This window comes from Camellia sinensis, chromosome 1 (assembly GCF_055761805.1).
Source record: "Camellia sinensis isolate YWXY chromosome 1, ASM5576180v1, whole genome shotgun sequence".
In the NCBI taxonomy this organism is placed as follows: domain Eukaryota; kingdom Viridiplantae; phylum Streptophyta; class Magnoliopsida; order Ericales; family Theaceae; genus Camellia; species Camellia sinensis.
In genome coordinates, this window is record NC_138961.1 from 187,338,743 (window position 1) to 187,357,753 (window position 19,011).

Consider the following 19,011-nt stretch of genomic DNA (forward strand, 5'->3'; position numbering starts at 1 on the left):
GTGATTATGTGCTTACGTGGAATGAATTATTTTTGTCCAATGCATTAGGACGCGAGTGTTTAGTTTCGGCACATTTATTAATGTGCTAACGTCTTTGTTTGTTTCCTTTATTAGGATGTCAGGACGAGGACGAGGACGCGGTAGGCGTGGTAGGCCGGGTAGGCAGGAGGTACCGGTGCCAGAGGAGATTCCGGCAGTTCATGAGGGAATTGGCCAGGCCAATGTGGCCGAGCCAGTAGGCCAGCAGGCTATGGGCGTTTTAGCCCGAGAGATAGCAGGGGCATTCAGGGAGTCAGTAGGCATTCTTAGGGCTGAGAATCAAGCCCAGGTTGTTGTTGCGGATGCAGGACCTTCCTTTCTGAAGAGGGAGTTCTTCCGGTCTAATCCGGATGAATTTGTGGGTGATCCTAAAGAGCCGCTTAAGGCAGATGAATGGCTCGAACAGACAACGAAGACGTTTGAGATGCTTGGCATCGAAGACGAGGGGTTGAAGGTGACCTTGGCATCATTCCAGTTGAAGGGGGATGCGGGTCAGTGGTGGAAGTTCACTAAGGGGCGTATAGGAGGTACATGGGAGGCTTTTATGAATGCTTTCCAGGAGAAGTTCTTATCTCCAGCAGTTAGGGAGAAGCTGAGAGACCAGTTCTGCCAGCTTAAGCAGTCGAGTTCTTCAGTGGCCGAGTTTGAGGCTGCATTTACTAGTTTGTCCAGGTTTGCACCTGAATTGGTGGCGTCTGAGGAACGCCGTTGTATTGAGTTTGAGAGGAAGTTGAGGCGTGGCCTCAAGCTGAGAGTTGGGGGAACTATGATTCGGGATTATGGGCGTTTGGTTGATGCTGCAGCCCACATGGAAATCATGATGCAGGAGGAGGAGGAAGGACAGAAGGGCTCCAAGAGAAGTCAGGATGGCCAGAGTGATGGCAGGAGACAGAAGGGTTTTAATCCCCAACAGTCTCAGAGTAGCTTTTCTAGATCGACTTTTCCTGTGCCGAGTGCTAGTTCGGGGAAAGGCAGTCAAGGAGACATTACCTGCTTCAAGTGTGGCCAGCTGAGCCACAAGTCTCCAGTTTGTCCTCAGAGGGGAGGAGTGCAGAGAACAGCATCATCTTCGGCTCGATCTCAGAGCCAGAGTCAGGGTAGAGGCCAGCCACTCTCGTGTTATCAGTGTGGTCAGCCAGGGCATATGAAGAGGTATTGCCCGCAGTTGGGTGGCACACCTGGTGCATCTGGTTTGAGGCAGATTCAGGGTCAACAGCCAGCTCAGTCGGGTCAGGCCTCGAGGGCCAATCAGGGGGCTTCATCGTCTCAGTCGGTGCAGCAATCTTATGCTCCTAGGGGTGAGCAGGTTGATCAGAGGTCATCTGGGCGCGTGTATGCTGTTACCGCGCAGGATCGTGTACCGGCTCCATCTGTTGTGAGAGGTACTTTCTTGTTTTGCAACTCGGTTGCTAATGTTTTGATTGATACGGGTGCATCTCATTCCTTTGTGTCTGCTGCATTTGCATCTGTTTTGGAGTTGGAGTTAGCACAGTTAGCATCTCCTATTTGTGTAGTGTCGCCTCTTGGGGGTGAATTGATTTTGAAACACGGTGTTAGGGGTTGTGATATAGAGGTTGATTACCATAGAATCCCATTTTCCTTTGTAGTTATGCCTATGAGAGGTTTCGATGTTATTTTGGGTATGGACTGGTTATCGTCATACCGGGCAGTTATTGATTGCTACCGCCAGAGAGTCACTTGTTGTACCGTGAATGGTGAGTGTTTTCATTTTCTGGGGGACCGTGTTGGTGGTGTTTTGCCACCGGGGTATGTTCCGCGAGGACGGAGTGAGCTTAGTGGTCTACTTGCTAACCTTTCGATTAGTGAGGACGGTGAGACTCAGATTGTGTTGCCAAGGGTGGTGTGTGAGTACTCGGACGTTTTTCCCGAGGATCTTGTTGGTTTGCCACCGCATCAAGAGATTGAATTCTCTATTGACTTAGTGCCCGGCACGGCGCCGATTTCTATGGCACCTTATCGTTTTGCCCCAGCTGAGTTAGTTGAGTTGAAGATCCAACTCCAGGAGTTGCTAGATAAAGGCTTTATACGTCCTAGTGTTTCACCTTGGGGAGCACCGACCCTCTTTGTTAAAAAGAAAGGTGGGGCTTTGAGACTTTGTATAGATTACCGGAAATTGAATCGGGCTACGGTTAAGAATAAGTACCCTATGCCCCATATAGATGATCTGTTCGATCAGTTGAAAGGTTCCCGTTGTTTCTCGAAGATAGACTTGAGATCAAGTTATCATCAGTTGAGAGTCAGGGAGGAGGATATTCCAAAGACGGCATTCCGTACGCGGTATGGCCACTATGAGTTTTTGGTGATGCCATTTGGGCTTACCAATGCACCGGCAGTATTTATGGATTTGATGAACCGGATATTCCGGGAATTTCTAGATCGTTTTGTAGTCGTCTTCGTGGACGACATCCTTATCTATTCACCTTCGGAGGAAGAGCACGAGGAACACTTGAGGGTGGTGCTTGATTTACTTAGAGCCCATCAGCTTTATGCTAAGTTCGGGAAGTGTGAGTTCTGGCTAGAGGAGGTGAAGTTCTTAGGCCATGTAGTTTCTAGGGAAGGGGTGTCTGTTGATACATCCAAGACGGAGGCAGTGCAAGATTGGGTACAGCCTAAGAGTGTGTTTGAGATCCGCAGTTTTCTGGGATTAGCTGGGTATTATCGCCGGTTTGTAAGGGATTTCTCCAGATTAGCTTCGCCTTTGACTAGATTGACTCGGAAGGGAGTCAAATTTGTTTGGAGTGAGACTTGTGAAAAGTCGTTCCAGGAGTTGAAAGTTAGACTGACCACTGCTCCAGTCTTGATTATTCCGGAGAGAGGGTTGGGTTATGCAGTCTATTGTGACGCCTCACGAGAGGGTCTTGGTTGTGTGTTGATGCAAGAGGGGAAAGTGGTTGCCTATGGCTCACGTCAGTTAAAAGTTCACGAGAAGAATTACCCTACGCATGATTTAGAGTTAGCAGCTGTGATATTTGCCTTGAAGATTTGGAGACATTATCTTTACGGTGAGAGGTTCGAGGTATTCTCGGATCATAAGAGTCTGAAATATCTGTTCACACAGAAAGACTTGAACTTGAGGCAGAGGAGGTGGATGGAATTTATTGATGATTATGACTTTGAATTGCATTATCATCCGGGAAAGGCCAATGTGGTGGCCGACGCCCTTAGCAGGAAACCTGTTGGTGACATAGCTAGTATAGCCATCCGAGAGTGGGAGATGTTAGGTGCACTTGGAGAGTTTGATTTGCTTCTGGGCGAATCCGTTGAGGCTGCGGCCTTGTTTTCTGTTGTTGCGCAACCTACACTTGTGACTCGAGTGTTAGAGGCTCAGAGGGGCGACCTTGAGGTAGAATCCCTCCGTGAGAAGATTTCTGGTGGGAAGGTTGAGAAAGGTTTGACGGTGTATCCCGACCTGAGTGTGAGATACCGAGACCGTCTGTTTGTGCCGGAGTCTCATCGAGAGGAGGTACTCCGAGAGTTTCATCATTCACGCCTTGCAGTGCATCCGGGAGGTACTAAGATGTATCGGGATTTGGGTCGCCAGTTTTGGTGGCGGGGTATGAAGAGAGATGCGGCAGCTTTCGTGTCTAAGTGCCTTACTTGTCAGCAAGTGAAGGCCGAACATCAGAGGCCAGCGGGTTTGTTGCAACCCTTGCCTATTGCCGAGTGGAAGTGGGAGCATGTCACTATGGACTTCGTTGTAGGTCTTCCGAGGACTCAGCGGGGCAGTAATGCTATTTGGGTGGTTGTAGACCGGTTGACTAAGTCGGCGCACTTCATTCCTATGCGCGTTAGAGATTCAGTAGATCATCTTGCCGACTTGTATATTCGGGACATAGTGAGGTTGCACGGGGTTTCAGTGACGATCGTCTCCGATAGGGACCCTCGTTTACTGCCAGATTATGGCAGAGCTTGCAGAGCGCCTTAGGTACTAAGTTGACCTTTAGCACAGCTTATCATCCTCAGACTGATGGGCAGTCCGAGCGTACTATTCAGATCCTTGAAGATATGCTTCGGGGTTGTGTTCTTGACTTTAGCGGGTCATGGGAGAGGCACTTGCCATTAGTGGAGTTTGCCTACAACAACAGCTTCCAGTCTAGTATCGGTATGGCACCGTTTGAGGCCTTATACGGCCGACCGTGTAGGTCTCCTGTTTGTTGGGCCGAGGTGGGTGATGCACCTCTGTTGGGTCCGGAGTTAGTGAGGGAAACGACAGAGAAGGTTGAGCTTATCCGTAAGAGGCTTGTTACAGCCCAGAGTCGTCAGAAATCTTATGCCGACCGTAGGAGGAGACCTTTGGTGTTTGAGGTGAGCGATCATGTCTTTTTGAAGATATCATCAAGACGAGAATTGATGAGGTTTGGGAAGAGCGGGAAGTTGTCCCCTCGATTCATTGGTCCTTTTGAGATCCTTGAGAAGATTGGCGAGACTGCTTATCGTTTAGCTTTGCCACCGCAGTTGTCCGGAGTACATGATGTGTTTCATGTGAGTATGCTTCGGAAGTATGAGCCGGATCCATCACATGTATTGGATTGGACCGATTTAGTAGTTGATGAGGATGTCTCATATGAGGAGAGACCGGTTAGGGTCTTGGATAAGCGGGATCAAGTCTTGTGAGGCAAGACCATTCCTTTGGTGAAAGTTTTGTGGAAACATCACGGGGTGGAGGAAGCCACATGGGAACGTGAGTTGGAAGTCCGCGAGAAATATCCGGACATGTTTATTGATTTGTAATCTTGTAGTTAGATTTTGTAATATTGTCGAACTTTAAAGCTTTTTATATATGTCTTAAGCTGTAAAACATTTAGAATGTTTTGGTTAATGGAAATATTTTGGAACTTGCCTCGAAATGGAAGTTTAAGGGAACATTGTATATATTGAATATATTGAAAATTGTTGAAATTGAAAGAAAATTGCATAGTGTTAATGCAGGTTGAAATATATGGTTGTTTTTCGTATTGTGGCATGCCTCTTTGTTAAGAGATGGAATGGCCGGTGTTGGGTCAAGTTGTTTATTAGTGAGTTATCATATTGTTGGAATTTGAGAAAAACTTGTTTTCGAAACCTTGTGCTTAATTTCGGGGACGAAATTCTTTTAAGGAGGGGAGGTTATAGCGACCCCGGTCTTTTCTCTTTAAATTATTGTATCCGGACTTAGGATCCGTGGATCCTGTCATTACTTATTGGTTGTTGTTGTCCTTTAATCTCTTTGGATTTGAAGTATAGGTTGTGTTGGGCGGGTCTGTTACAGGTTGGTTGATTTTAGATGCCAATAGGTGATGCCCAGATTTTGGCCTTCACGCTCGAGCGGAAGTTTTAACACTCGAGCGGTCCCTTCGTTGTTGCTTCTCCGCTCGAGCGGGAATTTTGACGCTCGAGCGTGATTTTCCATCTCCCAGTATTTTGCTCTGCAGTTATTCCGCTCGAGCGGTAGTTTTTACGCTCGAGCGTGATCCCTTGTTTTTGCTCCTCCGCTCGAGCGGGGAGTTTGACGCTCGAGCGAGTACCAGCGCCTGCAAAACTTCTGGAAGGGTGCAATCGACGCTCGAGCTGCTTTCTTCACGCTCGAGCATGATTCTGTGTCTTACGCTCGAGCGGGGCTTTCTACGCTCGAGCGTAGAGTCGATTATATCAGTCCGTGATTTCACTTTTTGGATCACTTTTTGACCTACTTTTCCTTCATAACTTTTTAAAAACCGCCCCTGGAGTGTTTTTATCTCTCTCTCTCCCTCTACACACCTTCTCTCTTTCGATTGATCTACTTAGAGTGAGTTTCTACCTTAGATCCTTTATTAAAAAGTTAAAGTGAGTTAAGGGCTTCGTTTTAATCTGAGAAACTTGGGATTTGGAGCACGTTGGTCTTTGGTCTTCATCTCCATCTTCTCCATACGGGTTATTTTCTTCGAGGTAGGGATTTCCTACTCCATTTTATATGTTTTGTTCTAAGTTTGGTATTTTGATAGGTTGGGGACACTTTGAAAATTTTGGGAAAAAAACCCTAGTTGAATTGCTAAATTGATTTGAGTAATTAATTCAAGGAAATTGGGGAATTTGGTTAAATCCATGAAATTGGGGAATTTATTGATTAAATGGTGTTGTTGGTATATTTATTTTTCGAGTCTAGAAATAACTGTTTTGAGCTATCGGTGGAGGATAGTCGTGCTTGTTGTAGACATTGCATGCGGATTAGGGAAAATTGAAACTAATCAATTTGTTAAGTCATAAATTTAGACTATTGAACTAATACAGAAATTACATGTATTGATTGAGCATTGCATATGCATATTGTTTGGGAGGAGATAGGGGATGTACTCCACGGTTGAGGGGAAGATAGGGGATGGACCTCTAAACCGAATTTTTGTTTGGGAGGAGATAGGGGATGGACTCCATTAGCACCATTTTTATGTGTGCTTATTATATTGAAGTGTTTTTACATGATTATTGATACAACACTAAAATGTGTATCAAATGGGAAGTATGAAGTGTTTTGATATGAGCATGAGTCTCATTTGTTTTGTTGATATTGGAAGTAATGTGAATATGATATATAATTCACTGTTGTAAGTTTGGCCAGGTTCTGAGCCATGTTGATAATAATGGAAAGTGAAATGTGTCTTAGACATTAGTGTCATGAGACTGTTTAATGATAAAATTGATTATCTTGGTTAACCATCTATTGAATGTTATAGCTTTATTCAATGCTTATATTTGGTTTAGTATTTTTCTACTGGGCTGTGGCTCACCTTTTATGGGAACATCATTTTCAGGTTCAGGTGATAAGCTACCTCCACGGACTTAGCCTGGAAGGATTTGATGTTTGGGATTTTGAAGACTTGTCTTTAGTTATATGTTTTATTTTGTTATTTTGAGATTTCATGTAAACATTCAAGCCTAGGGCTTAACTTGTAAATGAGTTAGTACTCATCCTTTTTGTGTCCAAGTGTTAGCTTGGAAAGATGTAAGCCCTTAGGGCATTTATTTTGATGTTGCAGGATGTTACATGTGATGTCTTTCAATAAGAATACTCTGATGAATAACTCAAATGATTCGTTTTCTTTTATAAATGCATGTTAATGTTATGGTTATTATGGGTTTATTTTGAGGGCGTTACAACGAGCCACTCAACAGCAAAAGAAGACTGACCCATCCAAACATTCTCCCAAAATCGAACAAGTTCCCCATTGCCCACCCGAACAAAAAGATGACAAGACCAACATGTGAAAATTTGAGAAATAGACTTCCAAGGAGCATGACAGTTACCCCTTAAAACCACCTGTGAATCCCTACCATTGTCATGAGTCCCATATTTACTTATAACCGAATGCCATAATGAATCAACCTCAAGGCGAAATCTCCATAACCACTTGCCAAGAAGAGCCATGTTCCTAGCCACAATATTACCGATAGCCAAACCCCCATTCTCCTTAAGTAACGACACTAACTCCCAATTCACCAGGTGATCCTTTTTCCCCTCATCCTTCCCTTCCCAAAGAAAATCCCTCATCAACTTTTCTAGAGACTTTGCCACCTTAACCGGAATCTTGAATAAAGATAAATAATAAATAGGGATACCACTCAAAATAGACCTAACCAAAGTGTATCTACCGCCACGTGATAATAAAGCCTTACTCCACCCTTCCAATCTCTTGCCAATCTTTTCCACCACAAGAGACCAAAAAGCTTCACTCCTAGGATTACCCTGCAATGGACCCAAATATTTAAACGAAAGTAACTCTATACCACATCCTAAAAGTGACGCCCTGTTCTGAAGTTGATCTTGCTGCATATTGATACCCACCACACCATTTTTTCCCAAATTGCCCTTAAGCCCTAAAATAATCCCAAAAAGTCTGAAAATCGAATGAAGATTAAGTAGCTGACTTTCATCTCCTGAGGAAAAAAATATACTATCATCTGCACATTGTAAATGAGTCACACTAACTCTATCCCGCCCCACCTCCAACCCTGCAAAAAGACCTGCTTCTTTAGCTCTATCAACCATCCTTCCTAGAACATCGACCACCAAAATAAAAAGAAAATGAGATAATGGGTCCCCTTGTCGTAACCCCGCGATTTACCGTTCACTATGATTGACATATTACAAGTCGACAGACAACCCCTAATTCAAGATCTCCACCGCCCACCATATCCCTTCTTATCCAATACAAAATCCAAAAACTGCCAATCCACATGGTCATATGCCTTCTCAAAATCTATCTTAAAAATAAGACCTTCCTTTCCTGAACTCCTATATTCTTCCACTACTTCATTTGCTGCTAAGGCAACATCTAAGATTTGTCTTCCTTTGCCAAAAGCTCCTTGCACCCTAGACACTGTATCCCCTAAAGACATCCTCAGTCATTTTGATAAAACCTTCCCCAAAATCTTATACAACGACGTTACCAAACTCATAGGCCTAAAATCTCCCACTCTAATAGCATTCACTTTCTTAGGAATCAAACAGATGAACGCAACATTTGTTCTTAAATTAACAACCCCCAACTCATGAAATTCTAAAAACACTTTCAACAAATCCTCTTTCACCACCTCCCAACAATCCTGAAAGACCGCCATGCAGAAACCATCTGAACCTGGAGCTTTGTCTCTTTCACAATCAAAGACCGCCTCTCGAATTTTCGATTCATCAAAAGGCCTTTCAAGCCATGTTGCAATTGTCGGATCCAATGGTTTTCCACTCTAGTCCTTCAATCCCTGGTCTACTCATCTCTTTCTTCAAACAAAGCTTAGAATAAAAGTCATAAATGCCGCTGACAATTTGATTCTCCCTTTCCACCATTACCCCTGGGCTTATTTCCAATCTCTTAATGAACTTCTTTCTTTGCCCATCTGCAACCCTCTGAAAAAATTTTAAATTAACATCCCCTTCCATCAACCATTTGATTTTTGCTTTTTAAGCCCAAGAAACTTGTTCCTGAAAAGTCAGCTCTTCTAATTTTAATCTCAACTCCGATATTTCCCTCCTAAAAGACTCAGCTAACACCCCTTGCAACTCCAAAGCGTCTAACTCTACTATTCTACTCATCACCTCCTTTTTTGAAGACTCCAAATTCCCAAAAACCTCCCTATTCCAGCACTTCACCTTCTCCTTTACTACAACTTTCTCATAAATTTAAAACCCTCCCAACCATGACAGTTAGCATTCGTCCACCATTCTTCAAAATTTCGTTTAAAAGATGTATGCTCCAACCACATGTTCTCAAATCTAAAAAGCACCAGACCCCATTTTAATGGACAACTTTCAATCACAAAAGGATAGTGATCTGAAACTAATCTAGGTAGCGATTCTTGTCTTAAATTGGGAAAAACCCCTTCCCACCGCAAAGAATATAAAAATCTATCCAATCTACAGCACACCAAATTCTCTTGAAGATTAGACCATGTAAATCTTGCATTACACAAAGGAGAACCCACGAACTCACTCTCTCAAATAAACAAATCAAAGACTCTAATCCCCCTAGACGTTCTAATCCCATTAAGCTTTTCTAAGACCTTCCTAACCACGTTAAAGTCCCCTCCTAAACACCAATTTGGAGAGCACAACCCAAATAAACCATATAGCTCCTCCCAAAAATCCCTTTGCCTAGAAGGCCTATTGGGTCCATAAACCCCAATCAACCACCACTCCGAATTGTCCAGATTCCTAAACCTAACAGATAATGAAAATTCCCCCACTATAGTTTCACACTCATAAACAACTCTCTCATCCCACACTATTAAAACTCCCCCTCATCTACCAACTAAAGGCAAACACACCCATCTTCTATGTCTAACTCCCCAAAGACTTTGCATGAACCTCCTGTCGCACACTTCTACTTTAGATTCCCACAAAACAACAATGTCCGGTTGATGACTACTAAGAAAATCCTTAATAACACTCCTCTTTTTCCGAGAACCCAAACCCCTCACATTCCAACTAATTATCTTCATAGAGAAACATTGCCACCCCTAACCACCCATCTCCTTTTCTTATAATTAATAGAACTTTCTAAGTTCCTTAATTCCCTAACCCCTTTTTTATTATTCTCACCTTCCTTCCTAACACCTTTCTCCCTCGTAGACGTATTACACCTCCTAAAAGGCCCAAACGTATCCTTAATTTTAACTAATGACAAACCCATGACCTGAAGTAATTGCAAAAAGTGCGATACCTCATTCTCCTCAATCGGGCAAGTCTCAAACTTACTCAACTCCTTCAGCCATCTCTCCGATTCCTCCTTCCCTTCACTAGAAACCTGGCTCCCCTTGTCAAAATGATTACCCAAAACCCTACCTTGATTGTCATTCACCTGACCTTGAGCGATAATAGCATGTAAGGACTCAGACACTATGATAGACTCATTCACTGTGGCCCTCAGAATTTCAGAAGTAACCCCTTGTACAACAGTGTCAACTAATGAGACTTGACGAACCGGACAAAAAGAATTGGACAGAGGAAGCAAAGAAACCCCACCCCTAGCCCCTTTCCCAGCAAAAGAACAATCTCGAAGATCTTGTGCCCCCAAATGAGAAGATGAACAAGTGCACACTTGGTTAAAGGACAGATTGACCTAGTTCAATGCATCAGAAACCCTTCCGAAATCCTCGCCCTCAGTAGTGCACACTGCATTAAAAAAACTATTGAGATCCCAATCATTATCATCTGGCTCATCCTCACTATTTTCCACTTCAGCTGTTGCCTCCGAACTCTCAGAAGATCCATACTCCTCCAAATTTTGCAAAACCTCATGTATTTGAAAGTGACCCTCGTCGACCTTATGAATCTACTTTTCTGAGTCCCTAATAACCTCTAACAAATCATCAGCCCCTTCCTCTAACATCCCCTTTAATCTCTAAAAATCCCCATCAGACCTATCAACCATGTCTGCCAACCCTAATTGAGCTTCCTCAGAATTCAGAACTCCGCGAATAGGCAACAGGAATTGTGGAACACCATTGTCTGGGTCTGGTACATCACATGATAAGAATCGACTTCTCTCCATTAACGATGAGCGTCTTCGAAGACCCTCCTCACTGTCGTAATCTGCAATCCAATTGAATTCCAACCCCGAAATCTCCGATAGTATAGAAAGAGAAGCCCTTAGGCCATCAATTAAATTTGGGTCCCTCTCTTCATGAATAAAATCAACAGATGAGCTCCCTGTAACGCCTAGGCCCTTATCCTTAAAAATTTGACAAACATTTGGGCCTAATGATTCCAGTCCACCAACATCCTTAATTTTATTTGATACTAACAGATCTTGGGCTGAGCCCAACCCTTGACTGGGCCCATTAAAATTAAGGCCCCTAACCTGACTGCCCTTTTCGCCTCTTACTCTTCCTCCATTACTCTCGTCCCTCTCGATCAGATCCCCCAACTGCCTATTTATCTCCATTTTGCCACGTGGCTGGCCTGTCCCCTAAAACTCCTCACCTACCTCTTCTCCGGCACCAAAGTCGCCTGAAAACCTCCATGGCCGATGAAATTCCGATCTTCCGAAAGGCTTTGATAGAGCCTTCAGTCGAACGACCACCGAAATATCATCAAACTGAACATGAATCGTCGCAGGTAGTAATCCGTTACCATAGCCTCTGACTTTCAACCTTGCCTTAAAGAGATTTTCAAACGTTCTGGTTCTGCGATCCACCTCTATCAAACCACCACACTTCGACCCAATCCATTCAAAAACCCTATCATTCCAAAGATTAAAAGGCAAATCATTGACAAAGACCCAACCTCCATTTGAAGCGATGACAGTATCCCGACTGAGCATCTCCTCTGACCATCTTTCCAACCTTACTGCTATTTATCGAAGAAACACATGCCTTGAGCACCGTAGTAATCAGCCTCCTCAGAATTTTTAGCCAAAAACAAAGCCTTAATTAATTGAAAAGGCTTTAGAACAATAGAAGTTTTAAAAGAACGACTTAATTCCTTTTCAATCTGAGACCACCCATTGAAGAAATCAATTCTAGTGCATACCACAACCTTGCGCATCTCCACAAAAGAAATGTTGCTTCCCAAACTATCTAATTTAGATTTAAGCACATCGGCATATGAAACGCCTCTGTTTGCCCCTGTTTTCTGAGGAAGATTCATATTCCCCTCTGTGTTTCCTCGGCAAGCTCTGAATACAAACTGATTACTGCTATTATGTCCTTCCTTGGCTTTAGTCCTCATCTCTCTCTCATCATCCTGAACCTTATAGTCTCCATGGATAACACATTCAAGCATCTTGGCCATTGCCATCCACCCCTGACCATTAACCCCTATCGGAATGATAATGTTGTTACGTTTCACCCCAACCTCCCATTTTGACATCTCAACAAAAACACCTCCTTTGTTGTTGTATTTTTTAAGCCAAAAGACTGCTGAACTACTTGTGTACTTCACGAAAAAAGATCGAACACTACGCTGTCCCCAAACCTGCCGCAGAGCTTGTATTGCCCACGAGACCCCCCCCCCCAAAAAATCTAACTTCATTGTGAAACTCGTGAGTCGATTTCACTCAATGATCTCCACTAAGCCTCCTTTGGATTCACCATCCACTTGAATGATAATAAGTTTTTGTTCGATTCGCAACTCAGAAGCACCCCCACCATAGACTCTCAAACTCACTCTCTCTCTCTCTCATGCTCTCTCTCTCAAACTTATATTGAATTTAATTGTTCATTATTTAATTACGACCACTTGTCAACATGAACACATTACAAGTCTAAAATAACCATCCATTCATTTAGTTTACAACGAATTTACATCAAAAACATATTTACCAAAACCATCAAAGATATCAAAAATCATTAATATCCAAGTGCATGTCATATTTGTCCGATGCGAAACATATCAAAAACTCCACGTATAAGCACAACTTAAAATTAATGCACTGGCAAACTCAGGTCCATAAACATGCATGGCAACACCTCTAACTACCTACAATAAAACGATGAAGAAAGCGTTGTTGATAATAACATTTTTGCATACATTTCTATTTAATTTCGTAAAAATCAATGGATCTAATTCCACTCCCAAAACTAGCAATCACACACAGCCTTAGTGCCCAATTCAAAAAAATAAAATAAAATAAACAAAATAGGGAATTAATCTAACTAGAGAATGCTTCATTGATGGTGGCAACTATCATCAAAGTTTTTCAAAAACAATTATTAATTTTTATGATAGGAAACATGTAGAAATATTCAAATGAGTCACAGGCAACTTAAAAAGCTAGAAGGCGTTTTTCCCAATGTCAATTCTAGCTGGAGTTCTTACACTTAGGATTGGATTTTTATAGTTATTTCCTAGTAGAACAAGGATTTCCCTACCAATATAAATTTGGTTATGATTCTCTTGACTAAGTAGAAATTAACTCAACCTACCAATTACATTCTCACTAAAATTAATCAACATTTGAAAAATATAGAACGAGTTAAGCTTGCAAAAATGCATTAAGTGTATATATATGTATTCAGATCTTTATTAGTCTTATGATAATTGGTCAAACTATCACGGAGCAATGATATGAAAAGAATAGAACGAATTAAGCTTGCAAAACGCATTCAAACCTTGTACTAGCAAGTGTGGGCACCATCCCCATGTGAATTTAGCAGTGTTTCAAGGTTGTGGAAAGAAATAATCCTAATTGCCTCATTTAGCCTTGCTTTGGTTAACTTCTATTTGACCAATTTTAGGATTGAAGTTGGAGATGGCAAGAGGATTCAAATGAAAAAGAGGAATCAGGTTGTTTGGCCTATCAAATGAAAAAAAAAAAAATGACTCACTTAGGCATTATTATCAAAGGAGAGTACTTGACTCAAATTAAGGAGATCACAGATACACCAATTGAAGAACAAGTTTTACATTGATATCAAATTCTTATTCTATGGAAGATTACTTGACTCAAATTAAGGAGATAGCAGATCAATTACCCCAAGCTTCTTCACCAATTAAGGATGAAGACTTTGTTCTACTCACACTTATTCATTTTTTGTACTAATATAGTGCTTTGAAGAACACTATTCATGCCAAAACTAAATCGATTTGTATGGAAGTCCTATATTTTTTTTTCTGTGTTTTGAGGCAATTCATAGAGAGGCAGCTCTAAGCATTCTTTCAATGATTCTCATATTGCATATGTTGCAACCAAAGGCAAACTATACACCCCTCCCCTTATATTATGATGATGATGATGACGACGACGATGGGTTTTAATGATAATGAACAAGTGTTTTCTTTGCTTATCTTCAAACAAATCCTCCATCAATAATTTAGATATCTTTAATGGAACAAATATTGGTGGTGTTTGGGAACCAAGTTCCCAGATTTTTTTCTCATTTTTTCCACTAAAAGACAAAGGTTTTGCAAAACCAAAAAAAACAAATACAAACAAAATATCACATCCAATCCCATAATCATTTCACTTTTTCTCTTACAAACATCACATCCAACTACAAAAAAACCCAACTATCTTTCCAAACACTAAAAATTTTTTATCCAATAATATCCTACAACTAAAAAAACTTACATAAAAACCCACTTCCCAAACACCCACATTAACAATCACTTCAATAGCATGCATAAAGAGAACAAGTGAAATTGGTTAGTTATAAAATATTACTTTTTTGAAAAAAAAAAAAAAACTAACATATGTTTATATAATTTAAAGTACTTACTCATCAAAAGAGTCATATCCACTATGATTGCCCTACATTTGCCTCATAAAGTGTTCGAACTGCTCAAAGCGTCCTGCATATGATTGAATTATCCCTTTTAGTGATGCTACCTCTTCTTTAAGGCCCCTAACCTCTTCATCATGTGCTTGTGACCTAGCTATAGAATTGAAAGCAAAAGACAGCTTTGGACCTACCCCAAAACCTTGCAAATACCAATTCTAAACAATAGAGATCAAAGCACATTCCTAAACACAATACAAAAATAAGATGAAAAACCAAACAAAATCTTGTTAATTTGAAGAATAATTCTAAGTTAGTCTAAAAACAAAACAATCCCCCCCATTACGTATATAAACTTTTCTCAAAACCTACATTTTGACACTCTTATTTCAAGAAAACAAATTTTAATCATTCTAATTAAAAGATCTTCATCAATCATCAAGAATTAAAACTATCCACATAAAAAAGAAAAGAAAAAACATGGAAATGTTTTAACGTATCTGTAATTTATAAAATCTAGAATTTCTACCACTAAATAGATTCATAAACATGAATGTGGGTGCCTTTGTATGTATGAGTGAAGTGATTTGAAGCATTATGCTCACCAGAAGAACTAATTGAGTTATTACTTGATCTTTCAATTGGTAAACAGAACGTAATGCTGAGGCTTAAATGGACTCTCAACAGGAAGCACTAAAATGAAGGACCTCTGTGAAGTGTCAAGTGAATGCATTTTCCAATTATAATTAGTTCTCCACATAAATGGCATACTGTTACATGTTTTCAACTTAGACTTTCCAGCAAAAGACTTCTAGAGGCGTGATCAATGAGATTTTAGATAAAATAGCATTCAGTTGAGAGTTATATTCTCCATTAAACTGATCCTCATGTAGCAATTTCCATATATGATGATGAGGAAATAGTTGCATTTGGTAACATTTTTGTTTTCATTTTTGCTTTCAAAAATCTTGAAATGTGTATCAATCATGATACAGAAAATTAAAAACAGGCAATGTTGTTTAGTGTATACACTAATTATCCTCAATCAAGGGTTACTGACTGAAAGGAGGCCTCATACTTAGCAGACTTCACCCACTCAAAACAAATCCCACCAAGAAATGTTCATCAATATGAATAGAAATTTGAAGTTAACATTTCCAATTCAAATGGAGTATTGATCTCATATACTTAAAACACCAAGAAACATTGGTACCATATGCTCAGTATCAAAGAAATAGTAGAACCATATACTTAAAACACCAATTACATCTTAATAATTATTAAAATGCCTACAATTCAAAATTTAGAAACAAAACATATTACTATGCTTGCACACCTGCATGTGTGAGAGTTCGACGAGTTGTAGCTCCTCTCCAGACTAAGCAAGTACTTGAGTTTGTTTAACAATGACCAGATGAAGATATAGCTTATGGATATGCTGGGCACAACCAATTCTATATGTTTGAAAACAAAAAAGTAAAACAAAAGGCTTTGTTTTTTTATTATTAGTCCTGGCACTCAACATAGGACAATAATGCCTTTAAAACTCAAATATATATAAATATATATATATAAATTAATAATACATTAGAAACAACAAATATAAATTATTTGTGTCATTAAATCCTTCAACCAGAACAAGTTGAAAATTGAGCTTCAACCTGCTAAAGACACAACCAAATGGTACAAATGAGCTATTGGAAAAACAACGTAAAACTGCCTAGGAAAAAATAGAAGGAAAAGAAAGCCAAATGTAAAGATGACATGAGATTAACCAACCTTTTTTTTTAAAGAAATATAAATAACACATAAGTATGTGTGATCGGTAAAATATAAAGGTAAATGAAGACACAATATTGCTTGCTCGCATGAAAGAATAGAGGAAATTTTATAACAATCCATCAAAGCTCTAAAAATTAAATCATACGCACATTAAAATTTGCTCAAATATTATACATAACAAACCAAAGTAGAAACTATATATACATTTAGTATTGAATTAATCATAAAATGGGGAAATTTCTAAACAATCCATTAAAGAATTAAATCATACCTACATTAAAATTTGGCCAAACTGTCTTCAAGTAAACTATTACTCCAATCGTGATTGTGCTTCATTGTGAGTTGATTCAATACCCACCAATTTGGCTTCAAAGTTCTTATTCCCAGTGGTTACCAAGGCTATAGTTGATTCAATCTCAAAAGCAAATCAGATTATATAGAACAAAATATATGAAAAATCTACAGAGAGCTTTTGTTTTAATCAGGTTAGGGTTGACAAAGAGAAGGGCTTGATGCAACTAAGGTAGATTCTACATATCCAAAATTAAGAACATTTGAATATTTAACCAAAAAAAAAATCATCACACAAGAAATTATATCTAGAATTCAAAAAATTGCAAAATTCAAATGATTCCTCCCCTACAAATATAAAATATAAACCAAATTGCATTATCCAAAAAAAAAAAACTTGACGGCAAGAAAGGGGAAAACATTGAAAACATATCAGATAAAAAACTAAGATTTCTATAAAAATGATCTTTTATGTAGTTTCTACCTGCAAATCCAACAATACAAGCTTTATCAAGAGTTTTAGACAGAAAAGCTGAGAGATAACAACAAAAATGATCCATTATATGATATCTGAAAGAAAAGAAAAGAAAATAAAGAGAGATATAGTATGGAACCCAACTCCAAACTCTTTTTCGGATAAAAATACAAATTAAATCTGCAAAAGGATACATTATGCCTCATGATCTTGTTCCTAAATCTCAAGTTTTATATAGAGAGAAAAGGGGGGGGGGGGGAATCAATTTAGGGTTTCAGAGAGAAGAGATGATGGGGAAAACATCGAAACAGAGGAACAAAAGAGAACACAAAATCATTTTAGGGTTTTGAGAGAGATTGTACCAGGAACATAATCTAAGCTCCATCCAAGCTTGGCAAAATCAATCTCGTTCCTTCAAAGCAGAAGGAGATGAAAATAAAAGATCAAACAAATGGCTTCCATTCTGTCTCTCTCTCTCTCTCAAAATAAAAGATCAAACAAATGGAAGTAGCCGAACTGGCGGCAGAGGGAGAACAGGTGACGAAGTGAATGGAGTGTAGAGAGTGTCGATCGGGAGGGTAGAGAGTGACGAAGTGAACAGCCTATGGGGATGGTATGGAGGCAGAGAGGAACTATGGCTATTGGGAGAAAAAGGGGAATAACAAAAGGATGAGAAGCTCACTAGTTTTTGGGATTGTTCAAAATGCTTGAAAAATAACTATTTTATTTTCTGTGACCACAATTCAATTGTTCATCAAAAGTTTAGAATTCCCGCCTAATTTTGTTTACTCTCCCGCTACTATATTCAATGACTGCATTTTACATTTGGTCGCGAAAAGTTCTGTATTGGCTACCAAAAGAGTTGTTGGTTGCTAAAACTTTGATCATCCGAGACTAAAATTTATTTTGGTCGTAGAAAGCAAGCTATTTATGACCAATTTTGGGTGTGGTCGCGGAATGTAGTCGTCAAAAGGTTTCAAGATCTTTTTTTTTTCCCTCTTCCGCCATTACTTTCTGCGATCATATTTTTTTTTTTTTTTTGTCACAAAAAATTGCCTATTAGCTACCAAAATGTTGTTGGTCGCTAAAACACAACTCATCAGCGACCAAAAAAATGTTAGTCGCAGAAAGTCAACTATGTGCGACCAACTCAAAAAAGGTGGTCGCTAAAAGTGTTTTTTCTTGTAGTGATTAGGCACGTCTAGGTACACCAAAAATTAAAAAGAAAAATTTTGAATATATGTTTCATATACTTGGTACATATACATAAGCACTATACGAAGTACTATATGCCAATAAGTACCCGATATAGATACGGCATATTTGTCGAAGTATCCATACTTCATAGTTTGAAACTTAAAGAGATAATTATAAATAAGAATTTTTATTTTTTTTGCGAAGTATATTATTTAAAATTTAATTATTTTCGTTATTGAGATAAAAAAAATTATTTATTAAGGCCTGGTTTGGCATACACTAAAAAATATAAAAAAGTCAAAAAGTTACTAAAAAGGCAAAAAAGTTATCACTATTCACCAAAAAAAATATAAAAAAACTCCTTTACACAGGCCAAGTATAAGTCACTGTTAGTATTGAAGTGATGGTCACGTGGGTGCACAAAAAAAAATTGCACAAGATGGTGTTGTTCGGCTTGTGGGGACCCATCACGGGTCCCGTTTTGATAATCTAAACTATTCAATGTGTAGAACTCGTCAAATATTATATGCCTGTAAAAAATC

At 39.7% G+C, this 19,011-nt stretch overlaps 1 protein-coding gene and 1 long non-coding RNA gene across 6 annotated transcripts; both read right to left on the reverse strand.

Annotated features, from left to right (window-relative positions):
- Positions 1–7,150: 7,150 nt before the first annotated feature.
- On the reverse strand, positions 7,151–8,409 carry LOC145821587 (uncharacterized). The gene is made up of 2 exons (XM_082918118.1): positions 8,202–8,409; positions 7,151–8,064 (listed from the first exon to the last, which is right to left on the reverse strand). Exons 1-2 carry the CDS (start codon positions 8,407–8,409, stop codon positions 7,151–7,153), a joined length of 1,122 nt encoding a protein of 373 aa, XP_082774244.1.
- A 4,362-nt stretch (positions 8,410–12,771) lies between these two features.
- Positions 12,772–18,149, reverse strand: LOC114293640 (uncharacterized). 5 transcript variants are annotated; one of them, XR_003640147.2, is made up of 5 exons: positions 17,635–18,149; positions 17,282–17,367; positions 16,778–16,905; positions 14,725–16,385; positions 12,772–12,985 (listed from the first exon to the last, which is right to left on the reverse strand). It is a non-coding gene; the product is annotated as an uncharacterized LOC114293640 (long non-coding RNA). The 5 variants fall into 5 exon arrangements; XR_003640148.2 differs by having other exon boundaries at positions 14,725–16,388; XR_014341498.1 differs by lacking the exon at positions 17,282–17,367.
- Between the last annotated feature and the right edge of the window lie 862 nt (positions 18,150–19,011).